The sequence below is a fragment of the Leiobunum rupestre genome, chromosome 6 (assembly GCF_980474605.1).
Source record: "Leiobunum rupestre chromosome 6, qqLeiRupe1.1.hap1, whole genome shotgun sequence".
NCBI classification, from domain to species: domain Eukaryota; kingdom Metazoa; phylum Arthropoda; class Arachnida; order Opiliones; family Sclerosomatidae; genus Leiobunum; species Leiobunum rupestre.
In genome coordinates, this window is record NC_143389.1 from 68180747 (window position 1) to 68206561 (window position 25815).

The following is a 25815-nucleotide window of genomic DNA, read 5'->3' on the forward strand; positions in this document are numbered from 1 at the left end:
TATGAGATGAAAACTTGGGAATCTCCAAATTATTTGAGGTCAAAGTCCTGTAATGTGCTGATCAGTTCAAAAGCCCCCATATTTGTCCTTCGATAACTTTGCCCAATGTTCCATTACAGTAATATGCTTAGCTTTCTTACATAATATAAGAAGAGATTCAGATGCAACATCTTTAGTTACACAACTGATGTTGAAGTTATTAATTTGTGGTAAACTTCAGTGTTTTATAAACTTTCATACTTTATTATGTAGTTTATTTTAATATGATTCATCAGTATAAATTGAACAGGTTGTGTTTCTCCATCCGGAAATGTTTATAACAACAGTGCTGTGTGGTTAGAAGATGACTGTACAACTTGCCATTGCATAGATGGTAAAATGAACTGTCATTCAGAGATGTGCCAACCAAAATGCAAGACTCCAAGAGTAGTTCCTGGAGTGTGTTGTCCAATTTGTGATGGTTAGTGCCTCATTCGTAAATTTTATTAAGACTTATAAAGGTCCATTTTTAAAAAACTCAGCCCAAATTTTATTTAACTTTCCACCTTAATACTTAATGATAATATACCCAACTAATAATAATTTTGCATTTTTACAACCATATTTCCGGTGACTAGTGAGTGGAAACTAGTAACATTTGAACGATTCTGTAGCCTTTATCATCATTGTGTTACCATATTTAGAGACACTCCATTATTTAAGTGTCTGCTAGTCCTATACAGTTTTATCATAATAGTACTTAAGCGTATGACGCTTGTAGTCTAAAATCTTTCTATGCCACTGATAAATTAGTAGTAAGATTAGCAAATTTTCTGGTTGTCATTTCAGATGGTTTATACAACACCTTAAACCAACACACTAAGAAACAACTTACTTTAAAGCATAGCACATTAAATCAAGAAAAGTGTCGTGTTGATAGTAACAAGGAGTACAATCCCGAAGATATGTGGAATGATGGGTGTCGTCAATGTTACTGTCATAATGGAAGAGAAATGTGCGCTGTTTTAACATGTCCAATATTAAGCTGTGATCATCCTCAAATCCTTCCAAATCAATGCTGTCCTGTATGTGCAAGTGAGTTTAATCCAATTTAAATTTGTGGAGGATTTATATTCTAGGATACATAAACTGTTTTTCCTTGATCTAGAATACCCTCTTATATATATTTTACATATTAATTATTTAGTAAAATCAGAAACCAGTATCGTATGATTTTTAAAAACTTCACTTAACATTCGTGGTGTAGTTCAAATATTCGTCTCTACGCAGAATGGAGTATGGGTTAAAAATAAACAAATTTGTGGTAAATGTCAAATAAAATCTGTCAGTTTTGAAGTTGCAAAGCAAATACCACTTTGGATTAAGCAGACAGATTAGTACTGCAGTTAAATTAAATGGTGAAAGTAGTGCAAGAAGACTTTTCCGCCAACCAAAAGAGAATCAATGGTCAGGAGCACCCCTATTTTTTAATATTGTATGTATTGATCCTGGGTAGCTTAGGTCATTATCTAGACTGAGTGTCCCAAGGTCAGGGACTGGCCATAGGGCAGATCGGGCAAATGTCCGATGGGCTGGTGTGGTCAAAGGGCCATGAGGCCGTCTAGCCAGCATGACAATGTAGTGTTTTTGTGGGATGTAGGGGCCGACGTTTCTAAAATGCCCGGGCCGGTTTTAGGTCCCAGTCTAGACCTGAGTGTCCCAGACTAGTTTTTTCCCTACCTCCAAGTTTTAGCTTCAAGATGTGGTGAGTAATAAACATGTTTTCATATGAACTATCGTATTTCTCTTACTCGTTTGTTACAGAAGTTTTATTTACAGCCTAATTAACCAAGTATTTTGAATTATTTCAGAGGATCACACATCCCGACTGATGTATAAGCCAACAGTATGCCAAGCAGTGGATGGCCGCTATCATGTAGAGAGAGAAACATGGTCTCTTGATCCATGCACTTGGTGCATTTGTATAAAAGGTGAAGTTTTGTGCCAAGCAACGCAATGTCCACCAACTGCATGCTCTCATCCCGTCCATCATATAGGAAGTTGCTGCAACACATGCCCTGGTATTTGTAACAACTAGTTTTTTATTAACGAAATTACATAATTGTATTATATTTTCGTAGGCGAAAAGAATGCAGTCAGTGTTCCTATGTCCTACTGCTATTCAGATGATGACTATTCTGTGTATGTAGAAGGACAGCACTGGTTTGAATCACCATGCAAAAGCTGCATTTGTCAACAAGGGAAAATTCATTGTTATCAAGAAACATGCCCAGCTGTAGATTGTCTCCACCCATTAATGGTGAAACATCGTTGTTGCCCAGTTTGCCTAGGTATATTTATCATTTGCAACTACTTTAATAATGTTCTTGAAATGCGTTTAGATAAAAGGGAGCGCTACACACATTAAGGGACCAAATCTGCCTTTGGGTTTGTGTAAGCCGCACGAGACATTGTGTGCCAATTTTTTAATTTATTACATGCTCTGTCTCGTGCGTGCGAGTAGTGTTTAGAAGCCAAAGCTGAGTTAGTCCCCTAATGTTGTGCAGCAATTCAAGAACCTCATTAAGCACTGATATACTTAAAAGGCCGGTGCGAGGCTTTTATGAAAATGTGTTGTATATAGAAATGTCTAAAAACAAATTTTATTAAAACTAATATTTAAATATCTATATTTTATAATAAACTATATAAATACTAATTGATTAATGAATTGTTTTACTACCAAAAATTGAAATGGAATTTACAAACAGCATTATAAAATTGCAAAACAATGCTATTATGAAACTAATGATATCTACTGAGTGAGGTTTTTTTTTTAATGTTCCTAAATCAGTAATCTTGGTAATCAAATATTATTTATATATTTTTCGAAATAAATTTTAAAACTAAAAACGTTAAAAAGGGAAACTTGGTTTTAACTCAGTTTTTTAAAATACTTATTTTTTTGCCTTGACATTTCCAAGCATCTGTTATAAAAAAAATTGACTTGCTGCCAATTGAAACCAACTTGAGCAAAATAAACCAAATGCAAACAAAATAATCTATCTCATTGTGACACAAGACTTCCAATTTCAAAATCAGAATTTAGAAAGCAAACTCCCCAACTTTAGTTTGTAGAAAGCTAAAATGCCCGAAAAAAGTATGCACCAGCATTTATGAAAGTTCGGTGGCACCACTTTTTTATTCATTGAAATTTTCAATAGATAAATGAAATAATTCAATATTTTTTAACATTTTATTTTAGGTGTTAAGAATTCTCGCACCTTGGTTTGCTTACAAAATGGCAGAAACTACAGAGACGGTGAACACTGGTCTGCCAATCCATGCACAACGTGCACTTGTGTCAAAGGAATGCAAATGTGTACTGAAAAAGTGTGCCCTTTATGGTGTTCAAGACCAGTACATGTTCCTGGACAGTGCTGCCCAATTTGTGAAGGTAAATTACCAAATCAAATGGTTTTCTTTTGCTTAAATAAAGGCTAATCCATTTTCATTCGTATTAGGTGAAACATCTGGATATAATCCGACTCAACTTCCTCTGGCTAGTGTCGTTATTTGTGCCACAATTATCGTTCTGTTGGTACTTGCTATAGTTTTTCTTGTGATGGCAATTCTCCGACAACGTAAATATCCAGAGGCAACTACTTCATGTCAGAGTGGTTTAGGGCAAAGTTTTTGCCGAGGTCAGCGGCCAAAATCAACGAATCTTGAATTGCAAGGAATGTCTCCATGTTCAAAGCCATTGCTTGATTCAAACGAATTGAAAAAGTTACATGACCAAGGCAATGCTGTGATGAAAAACATGATGTGAAGTTTCTTGTAACCTGAATAGAATGGACGAGAAACTTCATGAACATTAAAGTGATTTTAAAGTTTTAAATTTTATTTAAACAAGAATGAGAGGTATTTGTTACCATGGTTTTATATAGTTAAAATACCTCCAAGTTCTGTTATTTTAAGTAACATACACAGACTTATTTAAAAAATGTGTATTGTTCACAGGGTACTGATGCATCGAATGAACTACTTCTTAATAGAGAAAAGTTACTAGCTCAGGTCACAAAGGTCGCGGTTTCTTCAACTTTTCCCTACTTGCGTATTTTTACCAATATTTGCTATGTTGCATTAGGGACTTGTTTCCTTCCTGTGCTAGTAGTTAGTGAGATGTCTTAGCACAAAATTGACAAATTCCAGATTTATTTTGTAAACCATATGACTGTGATTACATGTATTCTTTGAAAATTTCCTATTACTTGAATGGAAGATTGTACAATATTTATACTATCTTGTTATACAGTAAGCTACTTTTGTACCTAAAGTCTGCTGCTTTGTTGTTGTTTCCCCTTTTTTAATGAATAAGCATGGTATTCTTCTTACCCTGGAAACTCTTGTTCTAATATTATATTGTTAAAAGTATATTTGTCTACTGCTTTGTAGTTTTTGTATGTAAATTTGTATTTCAATAAATGTAGTTTGCAGCAGACCTGGGCAGAAGGAAATTCATTGTTGTTGTGTTCTTTCCATTTACATAGTCGCTAGATATAAAGTAAGCAAAGCATTTTATTCAAATAGTTTAATGGCAACTTAAAATTGTTTTCAGCTAATATTTGGATAAAATAAGAAACACGGTAATAGACAAAGAAATAACGAATGTACTAATTTAAGTCTGTAGATATGTTTTGCCTTTAATTTTATTGAAACCTGTTATCGTCAATGAAATTGTATGAAGCAGAATTTTTCAGAATTGTGATGTGTCAATAAACTACAACGTAAAAATCTAGAACCACATTTCTAGTATAAGTTTGTTTGAGACCGGGATCTGACACATCCCATCAAACTTGAAATGGAAAGGCCTGTACCGATAACAAAGTATATATCATTCATATGAAAATTAACATAAAAAGTATGTAAATCAACTATGAACACATAGCTCACCTCCTCTTATTTAGAATTTCCATACTGATGCATAAATCATGGAGCACCTAACATCATCAAATGTTATGAAAATAAATTTTTATGGTAGTTGTGGTGGAGTGGTTTGCACTTTCGCCTCGCAGCACGAGGAGCTGGGTTCGATGTAATAAATGTTGAGTTAGCAAGTTCTCTCCCCATTGGTTAAAGGAGTTTTCCCCCAAGCTCTTCGGTTTCGCCTTCCATAAAAACTTGTCGAGGTTAACGGTAATAGTTAGTGTAGGGAGCTGTTGGCTCGCGTGGTATGAAGGGCTTGCTACCACCCTCCTACGCATTATTACCCGGCCACCTGAATTAATGACTTTAAAAGTCACTTGATGACTTAGGCCTAAGGTGGTGCCTTGGGTATTAGCCTAGCTGATTATTATTTATTTATTTATTTATCTATCATCACAAGTTGTGCCCACAAAGCCGTAAAAGGCTTATATGCAGGCTTCCAATCTTTTACAGGTGAAATGGTACAAAACACAATGTAATACAATACAAAATGGGGCAAGGACAGTAACAATTACAAAATCAGAACAAGACGTAAAATAAGATAAGGGAGATAAAGATTTAATATCCGAATTAAAAAAAAATTCTACTAGAGTCTTAAACTTAGAATAGTGTTTTTCAGTAACGATTTGCGTTGGGAGAGAGTTCCAATGATTAATTACACTGTGGGAAAAATAATTATGTCTAAATGCAGTTTTTGCTCTTGGTTTAATTAATTTAAGGGGATTACCACGCGTCGTGGACCCCACATTTAAGGAAAAGAAATCATTAAAGGTACTATTGAGGCCGTTATAGAAAAATTTGTGGAGTAGACCTAAATTATTAATTTTGTTGCGAATATGGATGGGCTGATTATTATTATTATTATTAACCCAATTATATACGAACCTTGCATCATAAGAGAAGAATCTTACGCCGTGGCAAGTCAAAAGCTTACATGATTAGTAGGCCTTTCTATAAGTAACATTGTCCTTCTTGTTTAGATGAATCAGGCGCTTTCATTGTGATAGCCATAATAAAATTTGACGAGTCGCCCTTTTTATGAAGATCTAACCTTCAAAACTGAACTGAACTCCTACGTATCTCGTGACGAAAGCGATATATTTAAACAAGTTCGGCAAGCGTAATGACTTTATAGAAAGGCCTATTATTATGAATCTAAATATGTTAATGAATAATCAACTAGATGAGAAGACAAATTTGGGATTTCTTGAAGACATTTATTGGTGTTTATTTTAGAAGCATTTTTTTCGCAGTTAGAGGAAATCGATGTTCTTTTAACAGCCAATCAAAAATTAGAGATGATCACTCCAAGTAGTGCTCTTGTATCTAGTCCCTCGAGAATTTAGACTTTTTGTACATGCTAAAAATTCCAAATCGCCCAGATACATCCAAATCGTTATAGCAGACTTTTTGGGTTGTAGATTTTGCCACTGGCAAGCAATGAAATTATACAACTTGTTTGAGATAACATAAGTTTGGAATAGTTTCAGAATATAGTCCTAGCATTTGTCACTGCCCCCAAAAATAGCAACCAGATTTTTGCCGGTGTTTAACACTTTCCATTGGTTTACAGAATCAAGTACCAGTAAAGCTATTTTTGATTATACTGCACATTATAATAAACAAAGTCAAGGTCCCATGAAAGTTAAAACCTACTAATTAATTGGTTCCTAACAGAATTCCATAACATATTTTGAGTTAGATGTTTTGATTAAATATAGTACCCCTACAAGAATTTTTTCAACAACTGAGATTCTGTAACTGCAATGAAAAAAAGTTGCAAACTTTCTGTATCATATTGTTAGCCTATATAAGGGGCATCTTGGGAACGAAAGGGCCGACGCCTTGGCCAAGGAAGGTGCGAGGGCTGGGTTCATTGGTCCAGAACCTGCTCTCCCCATCTCCCGAGGACTTGTACGCGGCTTAATCTCCAAGTTTATGTCGGATCGTCAACTCAGACAATGGTCTGAAATTGAGGGTCAAAGGCAGGCCAAAGAGTTCACTCTTGGCCCTTCTAGGGAGAGAGCTAGAGAATTACTCTTGCTCTCTAGGTCCAGTATTAGGATTGTTACTGGCCTACTAACAGGTCACTGCCATCTTAACAGACATTAACGCTTATTGGGGTCAGTGATGACCCGATTTGCAGATCTTGTCTAGCTGAGGAGGAAACTGCCTCACATGTACTCTGTAGCTGCGATTACTATGCAGCCCAGAGGTTTGAGCATTTGGGTATGCATCGGTTGGAGACGTATGACGTCTCTAATATCACGGCCGGGCAGATTTTAAGCTTTATGTTGGCAATAGGACTTATTTAAGTCAACCAGTTTGGGGATGCACAATGGACCTTAGGTCGAAGTGTTTGGCTTGCCACCCCACTCAATAATAATAATAATAATAGCCTATATTATATAATTGACCAATTTACTTTGTATTCACATACAATGGCGGATACAGAAAAAACTCAAGGGGGCGCTAAAAGACATTTATTTATTTATTCAAGAAAAAACACTTGGAAAGCCTCAAGGGCTTATGTCCAAGCTTTAGAATACAGGGAGTAGGAACATACAGGGCCAGCATTGGGGGGGGGGGGGGGGGTAAGCGGGGCAAAAGTACCCTGGGCCCAGGCCTCCGAAAGGCGCCCGCCGGCCGGGTGCCTAACTTAAACTTTCTGACTATTTCCAAAAAACCAAGTTTTGGGGGGGGGAGGGGGGCAGAGGCCTGAGAACATAACCAAAAATAATATTAGTACACTACAAAAGAGAGATACAGCTAGGTAGGTCAGTAACATATTTTTAAAAACTGTATTATTTTTGTGTGACCATATCATCCGGCAGGCTATTCCACTCATTAATGATTCTGTGGGAAAAATGGTTTTGCCGGGTTGTTACACAGGCCCTAGGTTAGGACAGCTTTAGGGTATAGTGGATTCAGAATTGAGGGTGAAAAAGTCAGAGAAATTTAGATCGAGGCCGTTATAGAAAAACTTATGGAGTAGGCACAAATTCAATAATTTGGGCCTTGTGGAGATGGGCTCAAATCCTAGGGTTTTCAACCTGGAAGGGGCAGGTTTTTTTTTCTAAACAAGTGACTAACTTTGAAAATGTATTTTGAGCTTTTTGCAAAGAAGAGAGATCAGTAACTAGGTGTGGAGTCCAAATTGGGGATCAAATCATCAAGTCACATGCAAAGCTTAAGCGTCAAGGGGGGTGGGCCCCCCATATGTATCTGCCCCCACCCCCCATATATATCTGCCACTGTTCACAGAGAAAATAAGGTGTTACGAAAGTAAGCTTCACGAAAGTAAGCTTCATGGAGTATGATTTTCTGGGGTGCAATAAATTTGGTTTTAAAAAAATCAACTGCTTTATGTTTGAGAAATTACTTTATATTCAGTAGGTGCCAATTTCCAACAAAATTCACTGACCCATGGTTAACCGGTAATGCCATTTTCTTCATGGAATTAACATGTTGTCTAACCCAGCCTTTTTGACTAAAAACCTTAAAGCTCATGTCAGCTAAATGACAATTAATTTTTTTGAGCTACAGATAATATTTAAATTATGTGTCTAAGGCAGAAAATTTTAAGTCAAAGCATAGTAATAACAAAATAGTAGCTGAAAATTTTAACACAAATATACAAATTCAGGATTTACACGTAATGATGGGTGGTCGTTACCAAATTTTATCTGAGAAAAAAAGGTGCACAAAGTATATTTACATCTACAAGAAAAACATTCTTACAATTGAAACTATAGTAATCACAACCATGAGCTTTTGGTAATGAATCTTTAACAGAATCACAAGGCTACATTTGAATAAATACAATACTTCAATGGTTGTTGGAAAATTATACAGTTTTTCAAGTTTTTGGTCCCTTGTCTCAATCAATTAAAACTTTTTTACAAAAGATATCCAAAATTTAAGCAGTTTATCTTAACAGGCAGTGCTAGTATATTATTAACAATAAGGCACATGATTGCTTTAAGGAAAACACGATTCACAAAATGGAATGAGGAATTTAGAACATTATTTCTTCTTGAGGCCTAAGCGTATTAGAATATTTCAAACCCAGGAGATCACCAACTTCACTGATAACATCTAAAGCCTAAAAATATTTTGAAAATCAGCAAAACCTTTATTAACAATCATTTGTCCCGGAATCAAAGTTGATTTAAATTATTTCAAATTTTAATATCAAAGGGAAACCTAAAATTTGTAAAGTATCACATAGCTTTATATTACTTTTAAGAACAATCTATCTGAAAGAGCAACAAGTGTCGTGATTAAAACAACATGGCAGAATCTAATCAAACTGAACTTTTACACTGGAGAAAGTTAAAAACTGTGGCATATGATCTACTTCAAAGAAAGTCAGCCACTAAGGTACTAGCTTCAGTGTCGAGTTGCAGTTTGGGTATGCTCTGTCACATAATTTCCCCCCACACGTAGTAGTTTTTGGGCTTTTTATTAACTAATACTACAAACCAAATGGAGAGAGCTAGATGGTTTATAGACCATTAGGTGCTTTATCTACCATTGTTGCACAAAGCCACAGTATATTAAATAGATTAAACTACAAATTAAAATATAAAATTTTTATTTTCCTTAATTATTTGTTAACTCTTATTCTTTCCTTTGCACTAGTAATTTTTATTTACATTACCTTATCTAACATTTCTTTAGTGTGGGCAGCTGAAACACAGAAACGGCTTCTTGATTCTTTTAAGGTTGTTGCAGGGAACCCTACCACAACAGTTGCCACTCCTCTTTTTAAAAGTTCTCTAGAAAATGCCCTGCAAGTTTGCAATACATTATGCTAAGATAATAACTTTCAATAAAGGGAAAATAATTAAAACAAAATACCCAATTTTGGCTGGCATAAACAATAGCAGAGGTACAACCGGGGAATTGTTATTGCCATAAATTATGAACCCCATTTGTTTCAGCCTCTGACGGAAATAACGCGTATTTCTTTCCAGCATCTGAATTCGTGATTTACCTAAAAATTTGGTATAGTTTTTATAGTGAATGCTTCTGTATGTTCAAAGTACATTTCAAAATTGCTGCTTTTTAAAGTAACTCTTAGTTGTGGGTGTCTTGGAGATTGTTTTAATGATCTAAAATTTAAATTCAATTTTCATCGTAATTGCCATTTAGCCATTCGTGAATTATAATTTTTTTTTACAACCTATTATATTTATCATGTGTTGGTTAAAGCACCATGAAATAAGCAGTATTTGGTTTAAAGGGAATATAACCTCTTGTATTTTTGTCAAAGAATTCCAATATTGACCACTTCCTCCTATGGTTTTTGACATTTTTGGCACAGCTTAGTGGTTTATTGTTGATGTAATACCAAAAATGGTTTCAGTCTTCCATAACAAACTTACAAAAAATAATAAAATTTCATTGAAAGAATTATAAATATAATAGAAATGCTGTGAATTTTAATCTGAAGAAGAGGCACTGAATATTTATTTCAACATTACTCTCAGTATTTCTTTAGTACCACAATGGAGGTGTCAAAGAAATATCTTGAGTCTAATAAAGGGTGACATTAGCATCTGGGTAAAAAGGGTGATAATTGAGTAGCTCGTCACTTTCTGCCACTCATTAAAGTAGTTGAACAAATCATATACTATAATTTTTCCAGCCCTAATTTCAAAGACATGAAACATCATTGTGCAGTAGCCTCTTGAATCCAGCCCCCCCCCCCTCCCCTTCCCCCACTGCATTGCCTGTGGTGTAGGGAGCATTATTTATGCTCGTGTATCCTTTTAATTTAAACATAATGTCTAGGGCAGTTTTATGTTTACTTTTATGCATTTTTACTATCATGACAGTGCTTAGCTCGGAAATGTCAGAATGGGTTCAAAACTGGTATTGACCAAAACGTAGAGAACCATCTATGATCAATGGCTTGAGAATGTTAAAAGACAAGTTTTTTAAAAAACATTTTCAGTTTTCTCCAATAAATGCCATTTTAAGTTACTTTTTGCCAATTTTAACGTCTTGTTATTGGCCAACATAGGAAATATTTCAAATTATAATAATTTCATACATACAAAATCAAAGAATATTTAAAAATGATGTTGACACTTCTAGGCTAATGACATGTAAAGAATTTAATTAATACTGAAACACGTTGGTAAATAATACAATACCTTCTGATGTTCCATCCTCTCCCATAATAATATGTAGAGATGATATAATTTGTTGAGCTATAGATGGTGAAAGACCAAAAGAGTAACTGAAGCTATAGGAATGCCTTTTTACGTGGCTTATCATTGTCTGTAAAGTTAAATTTAATATTTGTTTAGCATAAATACTGATACTATGAAAATGAGGTCCTAATGATTTCTGAAATAGTAAATTGAACATATGTGGAATGCGGCAATGGTTAGAGTTTACTACTCAGTTATAGTGGTGTGCAAAACAATTTGGTAAACTAAATAACTGGATTGAATACCAAATTAAACATAGTTTTTTTCTGATCCAACAGTCGAACATTTCAAATAGTTTGCAAAACTGCTAAAAAAATAACGGGTTTTCTTGATTGTTAACTTTCAAGGCCATAAAATGCAATGGAATTTCCAAAAACGTTTCTTTTAAAAAATATCTACTTCGCTATAGTCATGCATGGTATGGCACTGCAATTGCCAAAATACTTGTAGGAGCCTGTAGGTCAGCTGTTGAATCTCTCACTGGCTAGATTATTGATTATTTTAACAGCCAACTAAAACTGAAATAATTCTAAAAAAAATGTCAAATTATTTAGTATTTGAAGTACTGTTTATTCACACCATAATATTTATCCAAACTATATATGATGTTTAAAAATTCGATTTGGTATTTGATGTGGCTAGGAAACAAATATTTGATATTCAATGTGATACCCAAAAAATTGTATTTATTTGCACACCTCTACTCAGTTATCACTTTGACCTACTTTTACAGCGTATGATCTATTAGGAAGAACAACTCTCACTTTGCTTCCAGCCATATATCCACCTGCAGCACCAAAACTTTTAGTAAACGTTCCCATTGTGACATCAACATCCTTGGGATTGCATCCAAAATATTCAACTACTCCTCTTCCCCCAGCACCCATAGCACCAACACTATGAGCTTCGTCTAAATACAAATATGCTCCATACTTGTTTTTCAATTTTATCAGTTCAGGCAAGTTTGCCACCGAACCTTCCATACTAAATTAACATAAAGAAAAATAATTGTAAATTTATAATAGCAGTAGAAAATTATATGTATACATTTCGAATTAGTTATTAATTATTTTTTAAGTTATATGGATAATATTATATAACAGAGTATGAACTTCCATGATTATGGTAGATCAACGAATTTCATACTTCTGCGTTATCAGATGATTTTTGGATTTAGTTCATACTCCCTAAAAGAAGCAAACTTAATTTAAAAATATATACAGAGCCACCAAAAAAGCTTCATAATCAGCTACATCACTCCTTGTTCTATCCTTCAACTAAATAAGTAGAAATTATTTGAATCTAAACATAATATAATTTTATTATGATTGTATTACTCAGACTAGTGTAAAATTTACGTTAAATAATTAAAACTTTCAACGATTTACTGTACACTATAGGTTTATACTTATAAACCTATAGTGTACAGTAAATCGTTGAAAGTTTTAATTATTTAATGATTATATAATTTTTGTCAAAAAAATAGCTTTTTGAAACACCATTGTGTTTATCTCAACAACTGCCCTGAACGCGTTTGCTATTTTGGACGTTATTATTCAATAGAGAGCGCCACCAACGTAAGACACACTCCTATTTACTGGAAAGTTAATTTGGTAATTATATTCCATGATAATTCTAATTATTTATAATATTAAATTAGATGTAGCCAATTGCTAGCATAGTCTCGTCTTAAGACAAGCCACAATAGGCCAGATATATGTGCAGCTCTCTGTTCAGTGGTGAAAACAAGAAAACCTATTCCAGGCCTGATGTAAATTTATGGGTTGATGGTAATATAAGGTCCTGGCTTTTGACTGTATTGTGTTCAATGGGAACATAACATCAGGTGATAAAACAAATTACTGGATTTTGTTAATAAACCAAGAACTAACAGAGAATGCAAGCGTTTCTCAAATATTGGTTATTTGAAATTTCATTTAGTAGATTGGGTAATTGTTCGGAAAATAAGCTTAAAGGGAGTGTTAACTTCCATATTTATGATGGAACAACGAATTTCACATTTCTGCCACCAGGTTTAACAGACGCTATGGATTATTGGTGTTATAGTTAAGTTAAAACAAGTCATAGTGCATGTTAGCAGACATTTTTCCATTTAGTTGATGCTCCCTTTAACATTTTTCAATAATTCATTTGAGCCTATTTTTGCCAGCCATCTCAAATTTTTATTTATTTTTTTAAATATGGATGTTTTTTTTGACCAGTCTAAGCTTCATAGTAATCTGTGGTATCCATTATAGAGTGTTGTCGTCTGAAACCCTGCGACGTCACCATTGTAATTTGCCTATTGATAAAAAATGGTAACTGTCATGGCGGCCACTATTAACACTACAGCTGTGACGTTACAAGTTTTCAAAATCGTATCAAACGACAACACTGTATACAGAAATTAACTCTTAGGATGGTAAGAAATCTTCATAGAAAAAGATGTTACATCTTTTCTCATGATTTCTAATACTTTCTAAGAGTACAATTTGAACACTACGTATTTAATATATACCTATAAACACCTTCAACAGCAATGATAATCTTTTTCCAAGGTCTCCGTGTTCTAGGATGACCATAAATAATGGCTTCACGCAAGCATTGTTCAAGGCTTTCCATATCTATAAGAAAATATGTTAACTATAGGGAATAACAAGTATCCAAAGAATCAGTTTTTATGTATTATAACGAATAATAACAAGTTATTAAATGTTTACGGTAACAAATCCCAAACTGCGTCTTTCGAAGTTCCCGCCGAAAACTTTTAGAAAGGAATGCGACCACCCTAAGCAGCGCCACCTAGAAGTATTTCGAACCTGGTCTAAGCCCCAAAATTGGCGTCACCCAGAACCCAATTACTGTCCCCTTAAAAACCCCTCTATAGAACGTCAAGAGCCGGGAGTAGTGGCTCACTCCTGTAATCCCAGGCGTCCGGGAGGCAGAGTTTGTGGAAGGCCGTGTGAGGACGACTACCAATCCCCCAACGGGTGGTCGGGATGCTTCCGCCACGGGTGTCCCCACCCCTGTCCCCAAGTATCCCCCCGTTGGCGTGGCCGTTACACATATCTCACCCTGATTAATCAGTTCTTGTGTGTGTGCTGGTGTCTAAGGCCTCGGGTCGACACCGATGTTTGTGTATCTCAAAAAAAAAAAAAAAAAAAATAGAACGTCAAGATACTGCTACTTTATATTATTTTTGTGTGTTCATTATTTAAGTAGAATCTAAATAAATTACGATCATTTTTTGCATTAAGTCATGTTTTCCTACCTTGGTAAATCCGAATTAAAATAAATGTGCTCTACACGGCGCAAAAGAAAGCATCACTTTTATGAGACCAAGTCTGATTTAAAGTGTTTATTCAATTCACGCTCTACCTTGTGTACGCATGTGGCATATAGTATCAAATGCATATTATAAGTCTCCATTATCTTGATTTTTGAATTTACGTGACATTCATAAAGCATTCTAATCGAAATTAAAGATAAATTATACTACTGTAAAAGGGTAAAAAATGGGCGTTGGTCTTACATAAGTACCATACGGATTGAAACGTTCAACACAGTTTCAGCAACTCATGAAAATGACGTTAAAGGGATCCCTCACTCACAACAGGGGAAGGCATAGGGGTCACAAAAAAACTGGTTTTGAAGCACACTGCAAGTCTGGATTTTAAGTTACCCCTATGCCTCCCCCTGTTGTGAGTGATGGATCCCATTAACAAGAACCAAAAATACATGAACATGAATTAATGTATTTCTGACGAACACCTATGAATTTACAAACGAGCCAATCAACGCGAGGGGTACTTTTAGCTATGGACTAATTAACATTAATAAATGTTAATTAATAAATAACATTAATTAGACCATGGCTCATGCATCTTGTTTTGATCTGTTGAAAAACAGAGCCATTTCGCGTCGAGCCGACACTTGCTTTAAATTATAGTAATTTTTAATAATATATTTTACGCGCGAGGAATTCTCACTAACTTCCGTTTCCCATCAGTAAAGTTGATGACGCGTATTTCGTCACGGAATTGTAAGTGACGTAATTTACGTCATATCCCGTGAACAAGGTTTCATTAACTAAAATGCTTTTATGGCATACTTATGAGTGATTATGTTACATATGATAATAGTAATAGAATACTTCATCTTTATTTAAAAGTAGCAAAAACCGTTTTTAACGTTTGTTAACCTTAGGACAATTTATACTAAAATTACGTGACTATCTGAAGCTTTAAATTGAAGTTGTTGTTAATAATGGGGAATTATTTAACTCGTGACCCTTCGCCCATTTAAAAAAAGGACAAAGAAATAAAGTATAATTTTACAGTGAAACCATCATTTCATTAGGCCTTGTATCGAAAATTAAATTTGGTAATGGTCCGTTAGATGGCGTAAGATACTCCACGTTTTACAAAGCTCTAAATCAGTATGGATATCCTAATCGGTAGAATAAATTATAATCAGGTATGATTATCACGGACGATTACCGTTTGGGTTTTTTTGTTTTTTAAACTCGTTATGAGCGATTGTGAGGGGTGGGACAATTCTGTCCGCTCGTCCATCTGATTAATACGGTGTGAGATGTGTTACGGCCACGCCAACGGGGGGATACTTGGGGATAGGGACGGGACACCCGTGGCGGAAGTATGACAACCACCCGTTGGGGGATTAGTGATTATCCTCACACGGCCATCCATAAACGCTTGGGATTACAGGAGTACGCCACTACTCCCGGCTACCGATTGGGTTAGAAAGGAAAATGATCCATCATGAATGGCTCTATTGAATTTTTTGAAATCGGATTAAAAAACGTTGGTCATGTGCATATTTATTTACTTAAGTTCGATTTGGTTGGAAATTATATTTATAGTTAGCCCTTGTCAATTCCGCTTTACGATTATGTTTGCACAAATAAATTTTAATTTAAAGCCAGATTTTTAGCCACATAACTCGCGTACACACCATAGAGTAATTTCACTTCGTATCGAGATGGCTATGGCCCTCATGTTATGCGGGGTCTTTTTATCTATTTCACGTGGGACTGAAATCACTGAATAGGTGATATTCACGTAAAATTTAGACAATGGTGGCCATGGCTCTAAGATAGGGCGTTATGGGGGGAAAGGGGTACACTCGCGTTCCACTACGATGATGACGTCACGGGAACACTCCCTACGGTGATATTTGAATTAAGTACCAACAGACGATTAAGAAACAAGCGCCATCTATCTACAAATATTTGACCCTCGACCTTAAAATAGTCAACTAAAAAAAGGGCACTAAGCAATAAAAACCCAAGAGAAGATCTATACCTCTATCACCCTATCCTAAAAAAAGAGCACTAAGCAATAAAAACCCAAGAGAAGATCTATATCTCTATCACCCTGTCCTAAAAAAGGGCACTAAGCAATAAAAACCCAAGAGAAGATCTATACCTCTATCACCCTGTCCTAAAAAATAGCGCCCTAACTTAAAGAAAATATAACCTGCAAAGCAATCTTTATGGAAGACCCCTTCAATTTTTCCAACTACCCTGCACAGTGGCGCCAAAATTTTTTAAAGCCAAAGGCAAGAGCGGCCGGAGCTGCAACCGTTGGTGTTCCACACTGAGGTTATATTCCCTTTAAGAATAGTTTTACCATAACGAGAAACGTATTACAGCACTTTATCAAACACCTTGTCCATTAATTAGGAACCATATTTCAATTACCCTTTACATTTAATATAAGTAAGCTGTTCTCACTGTTAATCCTTTAAATGGTTATTGTTGGTGTTTTATTATATTTAAAATAATAATAATAATAATTAAGAGGCTATTTAAGGCCGATAAATTCTTTTATGCAACCGCGGCGACGATTACTTAAAGTAATAAAGATTTTAAACTTTATTTTTATATCGCAAACAGCTTACTTATATCATAGACGAAGAACGGGTAATATTTTTTTTGTAATTTAGACTGTGATGGCTTTAGGCATTGACCGCATTGTAAAGATGTTAGGTGACAAAGGCCTATTAAAGCAATTGTCGGCTCGACGTGAAGTGGCTCTTTTTCAACAGATGTCGCTAGCATCGAAATCAAAACAAGATGCTTAAGCTACATTTTGCCCCAAAAGGTGGGATATAAAAGTACCCTTCATGCTGATTGGCTCGTTTGTAAATTTCACAATAACTTAAATTATAGTAATTTTTAATAATATAATTTATATGGGATATATAATTGAGGTTAAAGTCCACTAATTAGAGTATAAGTTGTTTAATTATAATATTCTACAATGGTTCTATGACGACGTGATTGTTTCGCTATTTTACATTTTAGCTTCCTTTTTCATTAATAGATGGCACCACGCACTCCAGTAAAGTCGTTTTTTCGAAGAATCGGATAGATTCATTGCCATCTCTAATAAACAAAGGCCTTATCATAATACAGGTAGTGCTGACTGTTAGAAAATCATGCGATTACACTTTCTACAATCTACACAACGGCGCGACCCCGAGACCGGAAATTAGAGATAAACAAAAGTTAACGCTTGCGCAGTAGCCGTTATTGACGCCCGCTAGAGGCGCTAGCGTCGCGCACCAGTAAATTCCTATCAATTTTCAAAACATTTTTTTATTGTGGAACGCGTTTACCTGTTCTTCGTCTATGCTTATATGAATTCTACATTTACCGTGACATTATAGTATATGAATTTATTTATCCTGTACATCCATTGATAAGCGCAAAATAACAACCTCAGATGAATTTTTACTAGAATGAGCGATTCCATTTCTTTAAGAACAATATCCCATTCAACGTGTTATTAAAGTTCTGGGGTTCCGGTCCTAAAAATTAATATTGGGCTACTGAGAATTTGCTACTGCCTATCGATTGACGTATCATTTACCATTTTACAACAAACCTGTCGAGAGTTATGCCCCAAACGACGGGGGATATGTACCAAGTGAAATAAGTACACACAAATCCCTTACGGATTGTGTGTAAAAATTACATACCACTTGATATTGCGATATCGTGCTGTCGCTGAATCAGTTTAGGTGCTCGTTGGCCTCAGAAATTGGGCATTGACTGTCCGTCGTACCGATTAGAATATAAAAGAAAATGGTCCATCAATCTAAAAGTGATATTGCGCCCTCAATGTGACTATTTCAATTTTGGGCACTTGGGGCCCCAGCCAAGAAGTAATAATTTCCGAAAGAGGGTTAAATCCCGTTGAACTACACTAGAAAAACAGTATGTCGACTACACTTTCCGTTACACTGAATAGCACGAGTGTAGAAAATATTATGTTATTGTAGTGTTTTCTCAACTACTAAAATTAAATTTAATGACGGGTTTAACACGATAAAATATAATAATAAAACCTTTCAAATGATAACGAGTTAACATTGTAAAGATATAAAAAAGCTTAGTCAGGCTGTATAAGAAATTATTTCTTAAGTGATAATAATTAAAAGTTTAAATATTCACTTTAATTTAGTCATTTTAAATACCATTCCAAAGTGCCAGTCATTTAGGTGTGCACCAAATGTTTCACTAATATTTATGTTCCATTGATTTTACGACTTACGACCATTTCAAAGTTAAAATAACAGTCAATTATCAAACTTTGTGCTCATAGACGTTATACCTAAAGTTTAATTTATCAAAACTGCAAATACTGCGCGATGCCGAGCATTGACGCAAAAAACATCGATTAGGCCTAACATTTTTTTTCGCGTCGACACAACAAAAAACTCCATTAGGCGTGTCTATACGTGCTTTTGAAAACTAGCCCTTACAAGGACCATATAAAGAGTAGCTTGCACGTCCATGCTTTATGTATTAAAAGTTTTAAAACTTTCCAGTGAATCGCTGAATGGGTTTTATCATGAATATATCTAGCTATAAATATACAATAGCAATAGCCTCTCTAACCTCCCGCTAAAATTTGGGTTGAGCTTATCTAGTCACGTGATCAATCACATCTGCTCCGACTGAGTGAGGAGCATGCCGTCATTTCCTTCAGTCTCCTGATTGGCTGAAAACGCTTCACTGGTCTCGAAAGTTTCCACCCAAATCAAATCGACATGATAGAAGGGCTATATCGTAGGGCTGGATATTCATAGCTAGATATATTCATGGTTTTATTGAAGCGTGTAATTAGAAACATAATCAACTCCCTAGGTTCGCTTGCTTTAAAGGAGTTCATGTTCCGAACACTAATAGCACAAAGGTCGACATTTGGGGCTGGAAACAGATTGCAGGAGACTATTATACTACCGTAATTTTCAACATTTACTTCTACCAAAAGTGACAAAATAACAATAAGTATGACAGTTCCTATAGAGTAGTAGCACTCCGTAGCTTTGGCCATGGCCGCCATTGTGGGCGCGAATTTTTTATGAATAGGAAAAAGCATGGGTGACGTCGTGTGACGTAGAACTGCCATTACTCTATTGTTTTAATGTTAATTTCACGACCGAACTTTTTTCCAGTCAAACTCCTTCTTGGACTTACCAACTTTTGATTCAATACAAAAATTATGCTCAGATGAAATTTTTCTGATGTAACAGGATCTTTATGGAAGCAGGAAACTACACACTTTAAATGTCAAATCACGTATTTTCTTTGGAAGGTAGGTGAACTTCTATTCAAGAGTTAATGTTGACTAGGAGCCGAGTTCACGACTGTAAGCGTTCCTTAGACATTCCAAGTGTATACATACGCATAAATAAATACATCTTTGAATGTATTAAAATCGTTGTATATGCGAAAGTTATTTCATAATGCTATTTGTACTTAACGGTTTGGACATTTTCCGAAGACATGATCATTCCATTCAAATAAAATTATGGAATATAAAATAAATAAGAATGCCAACTTACTGTTATGTTTGAATGTTCTGATAGATGCTCCAGAAAGTCTGCAACCTAAAACTATCGAGGCATGATTGAGTTCATCACTAAGTATAAGGCTTCCTTTTCCGGCCAATGACGGGATGTTCGTCGAATTCGTGGCGAATCCCATTCCAAACAACGCGCAATCTTCGACGCCCAAGAACCTCGCCACTAGTTGCTCTAAATCGTTATGAATCTTCAACTGCCCTATTAAAACATTGTCATGTACACTTAGATTCTTCTTAATCCTTAATCGCCAATTTTACGAAAACCAACCAAACATTTAAATTAAGATAAATAAAATCATTGTGAGTTTCACGTCAAATAGCGGATGTGTACTTACAAGGAGACTACCCGAGGTGGTTATCACGAATTTGTTGAAACTCGGGGGTTAGGTAGACGTTATGGTAGTATGAAAATTCCCAAAGAGAAAAATTGCAAGGGGCTTTAGTTTTCCCATGGCAACCGAAAATGGTTTTGATCTCTGCATTTAAAAATCATGGGATTTTCTCGGTTACACAAACTTACCCAAAATCCTTGATCAATTTTAACCAAATTCCTTGATCAATTTTACCCAAACTCCTTGATCAATTTTACCCAAAATAAGTCAAATTCATCTTTTTGGGTAAGTTTTAAAAATTTAATTTTTTCAAATTTTTTAAGTAAGTGAAACCGAGAAAATCCCATGCTTTTTTAAATGGAGATTTTTGTTTTGAGAGATCAAAAACATTTTCGGTTGCCATGGGAAGACTAAATCCCATTGCAACTTTTCCCTTTGGCAATTTACCTAACCCCCGAGTTTTAACAAAATCGGTGATAACCACCTCCGGTAGTCTCCTTGTGAGTATATTACTTCTCTTAAAATGTAAATTGTAAAAATTAACACTGCATAAGGATATTTAGCTATTGATAAACGAAGCTTTTTAATTACGGCATTCGTAACAACAATGCGCTGAATTGCTTCGTACCTTAAAGACCGTAGTGGGATTCCTCCGGGTAGCGTGCTACCTAGTGGGGTTCAGCAGGGTAGAGCGCTGCTCAGGGGCGGATTAACCCTTTCGGCGCCTTTAGGCACAGAAAATTTTGGCGCCCCTTGGCATTGGTCAGCTAGGAGGGGCGTATCGGTTTTTAATAACTAAATAAATATATTTTAGTTTCCCCAAACCTTTTCGGCGTTATTTTGAGTAGGGGCAAGCCAAGTACATGGACCGTGGGGCTTTTTCAGCCGGGTAGCATGCTGCCTAGTGCCTAGTGGGGTTCCTCGGGGTAGATCGCTGCCTAGTGGGGTTCCTCGGGGTAGCGTGTTGGCTAGTGGGGTTCAGCCGGGTAGCATGCTGCCTAGTGGGGCTCCTCGGTGTAGATCGCTGCCTAATGGGGTTCCTCAGGATAGCGTGCTGGCTAGTGGGGTTCAGCCGGGTAGCATGCTGCCTAGTGCCTAGTGGGGTTCCTCGGGGTAGATCGCTGCCTAGTGGGGTTCCTCGGGATAGCGTGCTGGCTAGTGGGGTTCAGCCGGGTAGCATGCTGCCTAGTGCCTAGTGGGGTTCCTCGGGGTAGATCGCTGCCTAGTGGGGTTCCTCAGGATAGCGTGCTGGCTAGTGGGGTTCAGCCGGGTAGCATGCTGCCTAGTGCCTAGTGGGGTTCCTCGGGGTAGATCGCTGCCTAGTGGGGTTCCTCAGGATAGCGTGCTGGCTAGTGGGGTTCAGCCGAGTAGCATGCTGCCTAGTGCCTAGTGGGGTTCCTCGGGGTAGATCGCTGCCTAGTGGGGTTCCTCAGGATAGCGTGCTGGCTAGTGGGGTTCAGCCGGGTAGCATGCTGCCTAGTGCCTAGTGGGGTTCCTCGGGGTAGATCGCTGCCTAGTGGGGTTCCTCGGGATAGCGTGCTGGCTAGTGGGGTTCAGCCGGGTAGCATGCTGCCTAGTGCCTAGTGGGGTTCCTCGGGGTAGATCGCTGCCTAATGGGGTTCCTGGGGGTAGATCGCTGCCTAGTGGGGTTCCTCAGGGCAGAGTGCTAGCTAATGGGGTTCCTCGGTTTAGAGTACTGGCTAGTGGGATTCCTCTGGGTAGCGTGCTGCCTAGTGCTTAGTGGGGTTCCTCAGGGTAGAGTGCTGGCTAGTGGGATTTCTCTGGGTAGCGTGCTGCCTAGTGCTTAGTGGGGTTCCTCAGGGTAGCGTGCTGGATAGTGGGGTTCCTCAGGGTAGCGTGCTGAACAGTGTGGTTCCCCAGGGTAGCGTGCTGAACAGTGTGGTTCCCCAGGGTAGCGTGCTGAACAGTGTGGTTCCCCAGGGTAGCGTGCTGAACAGTGTGGTTCCCCAGGGTAGCGTGCTGGCTAGTAGGGTTCCTCAGGGTAGCATGCTGGGCCTCCTTTTATTTCTGATAACCATGAATGATATTCTCACCAACGTACACACTGACCTCCGTCTTTACGCGGACAACCTTAAGCTCTCCCGCGTCATGAATCATATAATATATGAATGCAAATATAGGAAAAAATATATGAATGTATTAAAAATATAGGAATGAATTGAAAATATTGTACAAAAATTTAAATATAGGAAATGTGGTCACCCTTTGCAAACGTCCTTGCTTACAAGATAAAGTTACTAAATGTCAATCGATTTGGAAAATTTTTCGAACATAGAAACAACTGCTAGATTGAAGGCTAAATTGTAAAATTTGAATCAAATTAATCGCGTTAAGAATATTTTAACTTTTCAACCGTCCAATATTATGGTACAGAATGTATTTATTTATACTTAGGGAGAATGACTATGTTGAAGCAAGTGTCAACTCGATGTGAAGTGGCTCTTTTTCAACAGATGTCGCTAGCGTCGAAATCCAAACAAGATGCTTAAGCTACATTTTGCCCAAAAGGCGGGACTTAAAAGTATCCCTCGCGTTGATTGACTCGTTTGTAAATTTTACAATAACTTAAATTATAGTAATTTTTAATAATATATTTTAAAAGGGATATATAATTTAGGTTCAATTCCATTAAGTAGAGTATAAGTTGTTTAAATTTTAATACTCTACTATGGTTCCATGACGACCTAATGGTTTCGCTATTTTGAATAGTTGATTTTATAAATTAAAAAGTGGCCCAACTCGTTAAAATGTTGCTCTTCACGTCACAAGACCCAGCTTTATTGTGTTTTCGAAGAATCGGATAGATTCATTGGCATCTCTAATAACAAGGGCCTTATCATAATACAGGTGACAACGATAGAGCCGACTGTTGCTTTAACACGATCTGCTACCATTACTGTCGGATTATCCGCAGGCACGAGAGAGGGGGAAGGAAAAATGCCACTGGTATGCGTTTCATTCGCGTCTTAAGACGTAAGTCTTAGGGAACAATTAGATGCCGAGTTAATTGGTTTTTCATTTACATTGAAGGCTTTAAAAGGCATGACTAAAATTGTTAAATATAAGGTTTTTCAGGCTAATTCACAATTCACGACCGAAACAATCTCGTGTATAATCTAGCGTCTGCTACAGGCAAATTTAAAAGTCACAAGGGCGTTTTGAATAATCAGCTAGGCTAACACCCAACGCACCACCTTAGGCCTAATTCATCGAGCGGCTTTTTAAACCTTTAATTCAGGTGGCCGGGTTACAATGCGTAGGAGGGTGGTGGCAAGCCCTGCAAGCCACGCGAGCCAACAGCTCCCTACACTAACTATTACCGTTAATCCTATCAAAATATAAGCAAACGACGCAAAAATTGTATTAAAATGCAAGTATCATTATTTATAAAGTCAAATTTAAGAATAACGATGACGAAAAAATAATAGCGTCTGCTTTAGCCGCTAACTATCTAGGTTTCAATGGCGAACAAAAGGGGGCGTAGCGATAGTTTTTGGATCGAAAGCTCGCAAAAATTTTAAATTACCCAATTATAAGATTTAATTAAACAATTTTAGTCGATGAAGTATCTTGTCTCTTGCAAAGAATTATATATATAATAATTGGTAGTTATTCTTCCTAAGTTGAAATAAATATTCTTGTAGGTACCATTTCATGATAGCTAGTTTTTCATTCTAGAAAATGAACGTTCGTGCATATTTATTGTCAATTAAATTTTTTTCCAGGTCACCAAATGTTTTCAAGTTTTTGGCGCTAGGCATTTCTTGGGCCATAAAAAGAAATTCAAATCTTACCCACCAAGTTCGTGACGAGTGCTTGAAATTCCAATTCCGAAATTTTTTATAGAATTTTCAACACTGTCGACGCACTGGCCTTCGTTCTCGGCGAAGCCCAAGTAGTTGTACGAACCCAAATTCAAAGCTTCAAATCGATCGTTGCTCAATCTGTATACATGTATAAACAACAAATAAATAATAAATATAAAATATAATGAATAGTATGGACATTCTATTATAAATAGAACATGGAATTGTTAACCGTCGCTGCTACTTCAAAACTGGACGTTAGTTAGGGAGGGAGCACCGGATTGGCTGATATTTGAGCATGCGCTGATTCCTTTTTTGACTGTGTTAATCGTAAATCTCGATACTTCACGGAGCACGTGGCGCCATCTAAGTACGCTAACTGTTACATTTCGCAAATAAAAGCTTGGCAAAATGTTCGTTTAATTATAAGTTAAGCTCTAACTTTGAGTTCGTTGAATTAAAATGCAAATTATTAATTGAATAATTATCATAGACGCAGTGACGTAACTTGGAACTCCGGGGCCCCCCGCGAAAAACAACTCGGGGCCCTTTTAAATAGCACCGATTTTAATCATAAACGTTTGGGGGCCCCTAGATATTCGGGGGCCCCCCCGCGCCGTGGGGTCTGCGGGGCGCTATTTACGCCACTGCATAGACGCGAAAACGACAGAAATGACCTCAGTAACTATTCGTGATCGAAATTACAGCACGTGGCTAGAAAACCAACTTACGACTTGTAGAAGAAAACATAGTTCCAAACCAAGCGCCCCTCTACATGGCCACTTGCGTTGCCCTTTAAGCCAGCCTCTTAAAACGTGAACGGTGAACTTGTAGGAGATTAGATTGTTCCGAATAAAGCTACATCTACCCAAGTTTTTCCTTAACGTTTTTGAGGGGTTGATTAATCTGTATATTAGCAAAAGTGTGCCAGTTCGTTTGTTTCAGAATTAAGATTTCCGGAATGATGCTATCGAGATAGACCACGTAGAAGCGTATGTACAGTACTTTTAAGTGGGGTGGCGGAGTGTTTAGCACTTTCGCCTCGCAGAAAGAGGAGCTGGGTTCGATCCCATCTTGTGGCACTGGGTGAACACTCGTAACAACTCCTTTTGCGTTGAGTTTGCAAGTTCTCTCCCCACTGTTTTAAGGGGGTTCCCCGAGCTCTTCAGTTTAACCTTCCATAAAAACTAGTTGAGGTTAACGGTAAAAATTAGTGTAGGGCGCTGTTAGCTCGCGTGGTCTTGGGTATTAGCCTAGCTGGTGATAATTATTATTATGCAACTAGCTCCATTTCTTCACTAACGGTTTGTTTCACAGATATTGTGTCATCCGTACCCAACGTCATATTTGAGGTTATCGAATCTCAAATACCGATTATGCCGTCGCACCATTAGCTCTACGTCTGATAAACCGTCGGACATTATTTTAGTAAACAAACCGGTTTGAACAACCAAGGCTTAGGAGTTAAAATGAACTGCAATATACTGTCAAGTGTTGTTAATGCAATTAATATGCAAATTAATAAAGTTTTCGGAGACTCAGGTTCTAAAATAAATTTGCATTGTCA

At 36.8% G+C, this 25815-nt stretch overlaps 2 protein-coding genes across 7 annotated transcripts in view; one reads left to right on the forward strand and one right to left on the reverse strand.

The window, feature by feature from the left end:
- The window catches only part of LOC149943267 (cysteine-rich motor neuron 1 protein-like), a 64584-nt gene extending 60085 nt beyond the window's left edge, over positions 1-4499 (forward strand). For 4 of the 6 annotated variants that reach the window (XM_090177041.1, XM_090177044.1, XM_090177042.1 and 1 more), the window contains 6 exons: positions 290-460; positions 829-1074; positions 1851-2060; positions 2121-2330; positions 3245-3436; positions 3504-4499. In XM_090177041.1, the coding sequence (XP_090033167.1) occupies positions 290-460; positions 829-1074; positions 1851-2060; positions 2121-2330; positions 3245-3436; positions 3504-3811 (1337 nt within the window). In that variant the 3' untranslated portion in view covers positions 3812-4499. The remainder of the gene's footprint in view (positions 1-289; positions 461-828; positions 1075-1850; positions 2061-2120; positions 2331-3244; positions 3437-3503) is intronic. The other 2 variants (XR_016481113.1, XR_016481114.1) reach the window with 2 other exon arrangements.
- A 3846-nt stretch (positions 4500-8345) lies between these two features.
- LOC149943269 (serine palmitoyltransferase 2-like) overlaps positions 8346-25815 on the reverse strand; it is a 52717-nt gene continuing 35247 nt past the window's right edge. The window contains exons 4-11 of the mRNA XM_090178589.1: positions 24241-24386; positions 20070-20288; positions 13711-13816; positions 11957-12176; positions 11133-11259; positions 9832-9967; positions 9632-9761; positions 8346-9073 (exon numbers count right to left, since the gene is read on the reverse strand). Of these exons, the coding sequence (XP_090034715.1) occupies positions 8987-9073; positions 9632-9761; positions 9832-9967; positions 11133-11259; positions 11957-12176; positions 13711-13816; positions 20070-20288; positions 24241-24386 (1171 nt within the window). The 3' untranslated portion in view covers positions 8346-8986. The remainder of the gene's footprint in view (positions 9074-9631; positions 9762-9831; positions 9968-11132; positions 11260-11956; positions 12177-13710; positions 13817-20069; positions 20289-24240; positions 24387-25815) is intronic.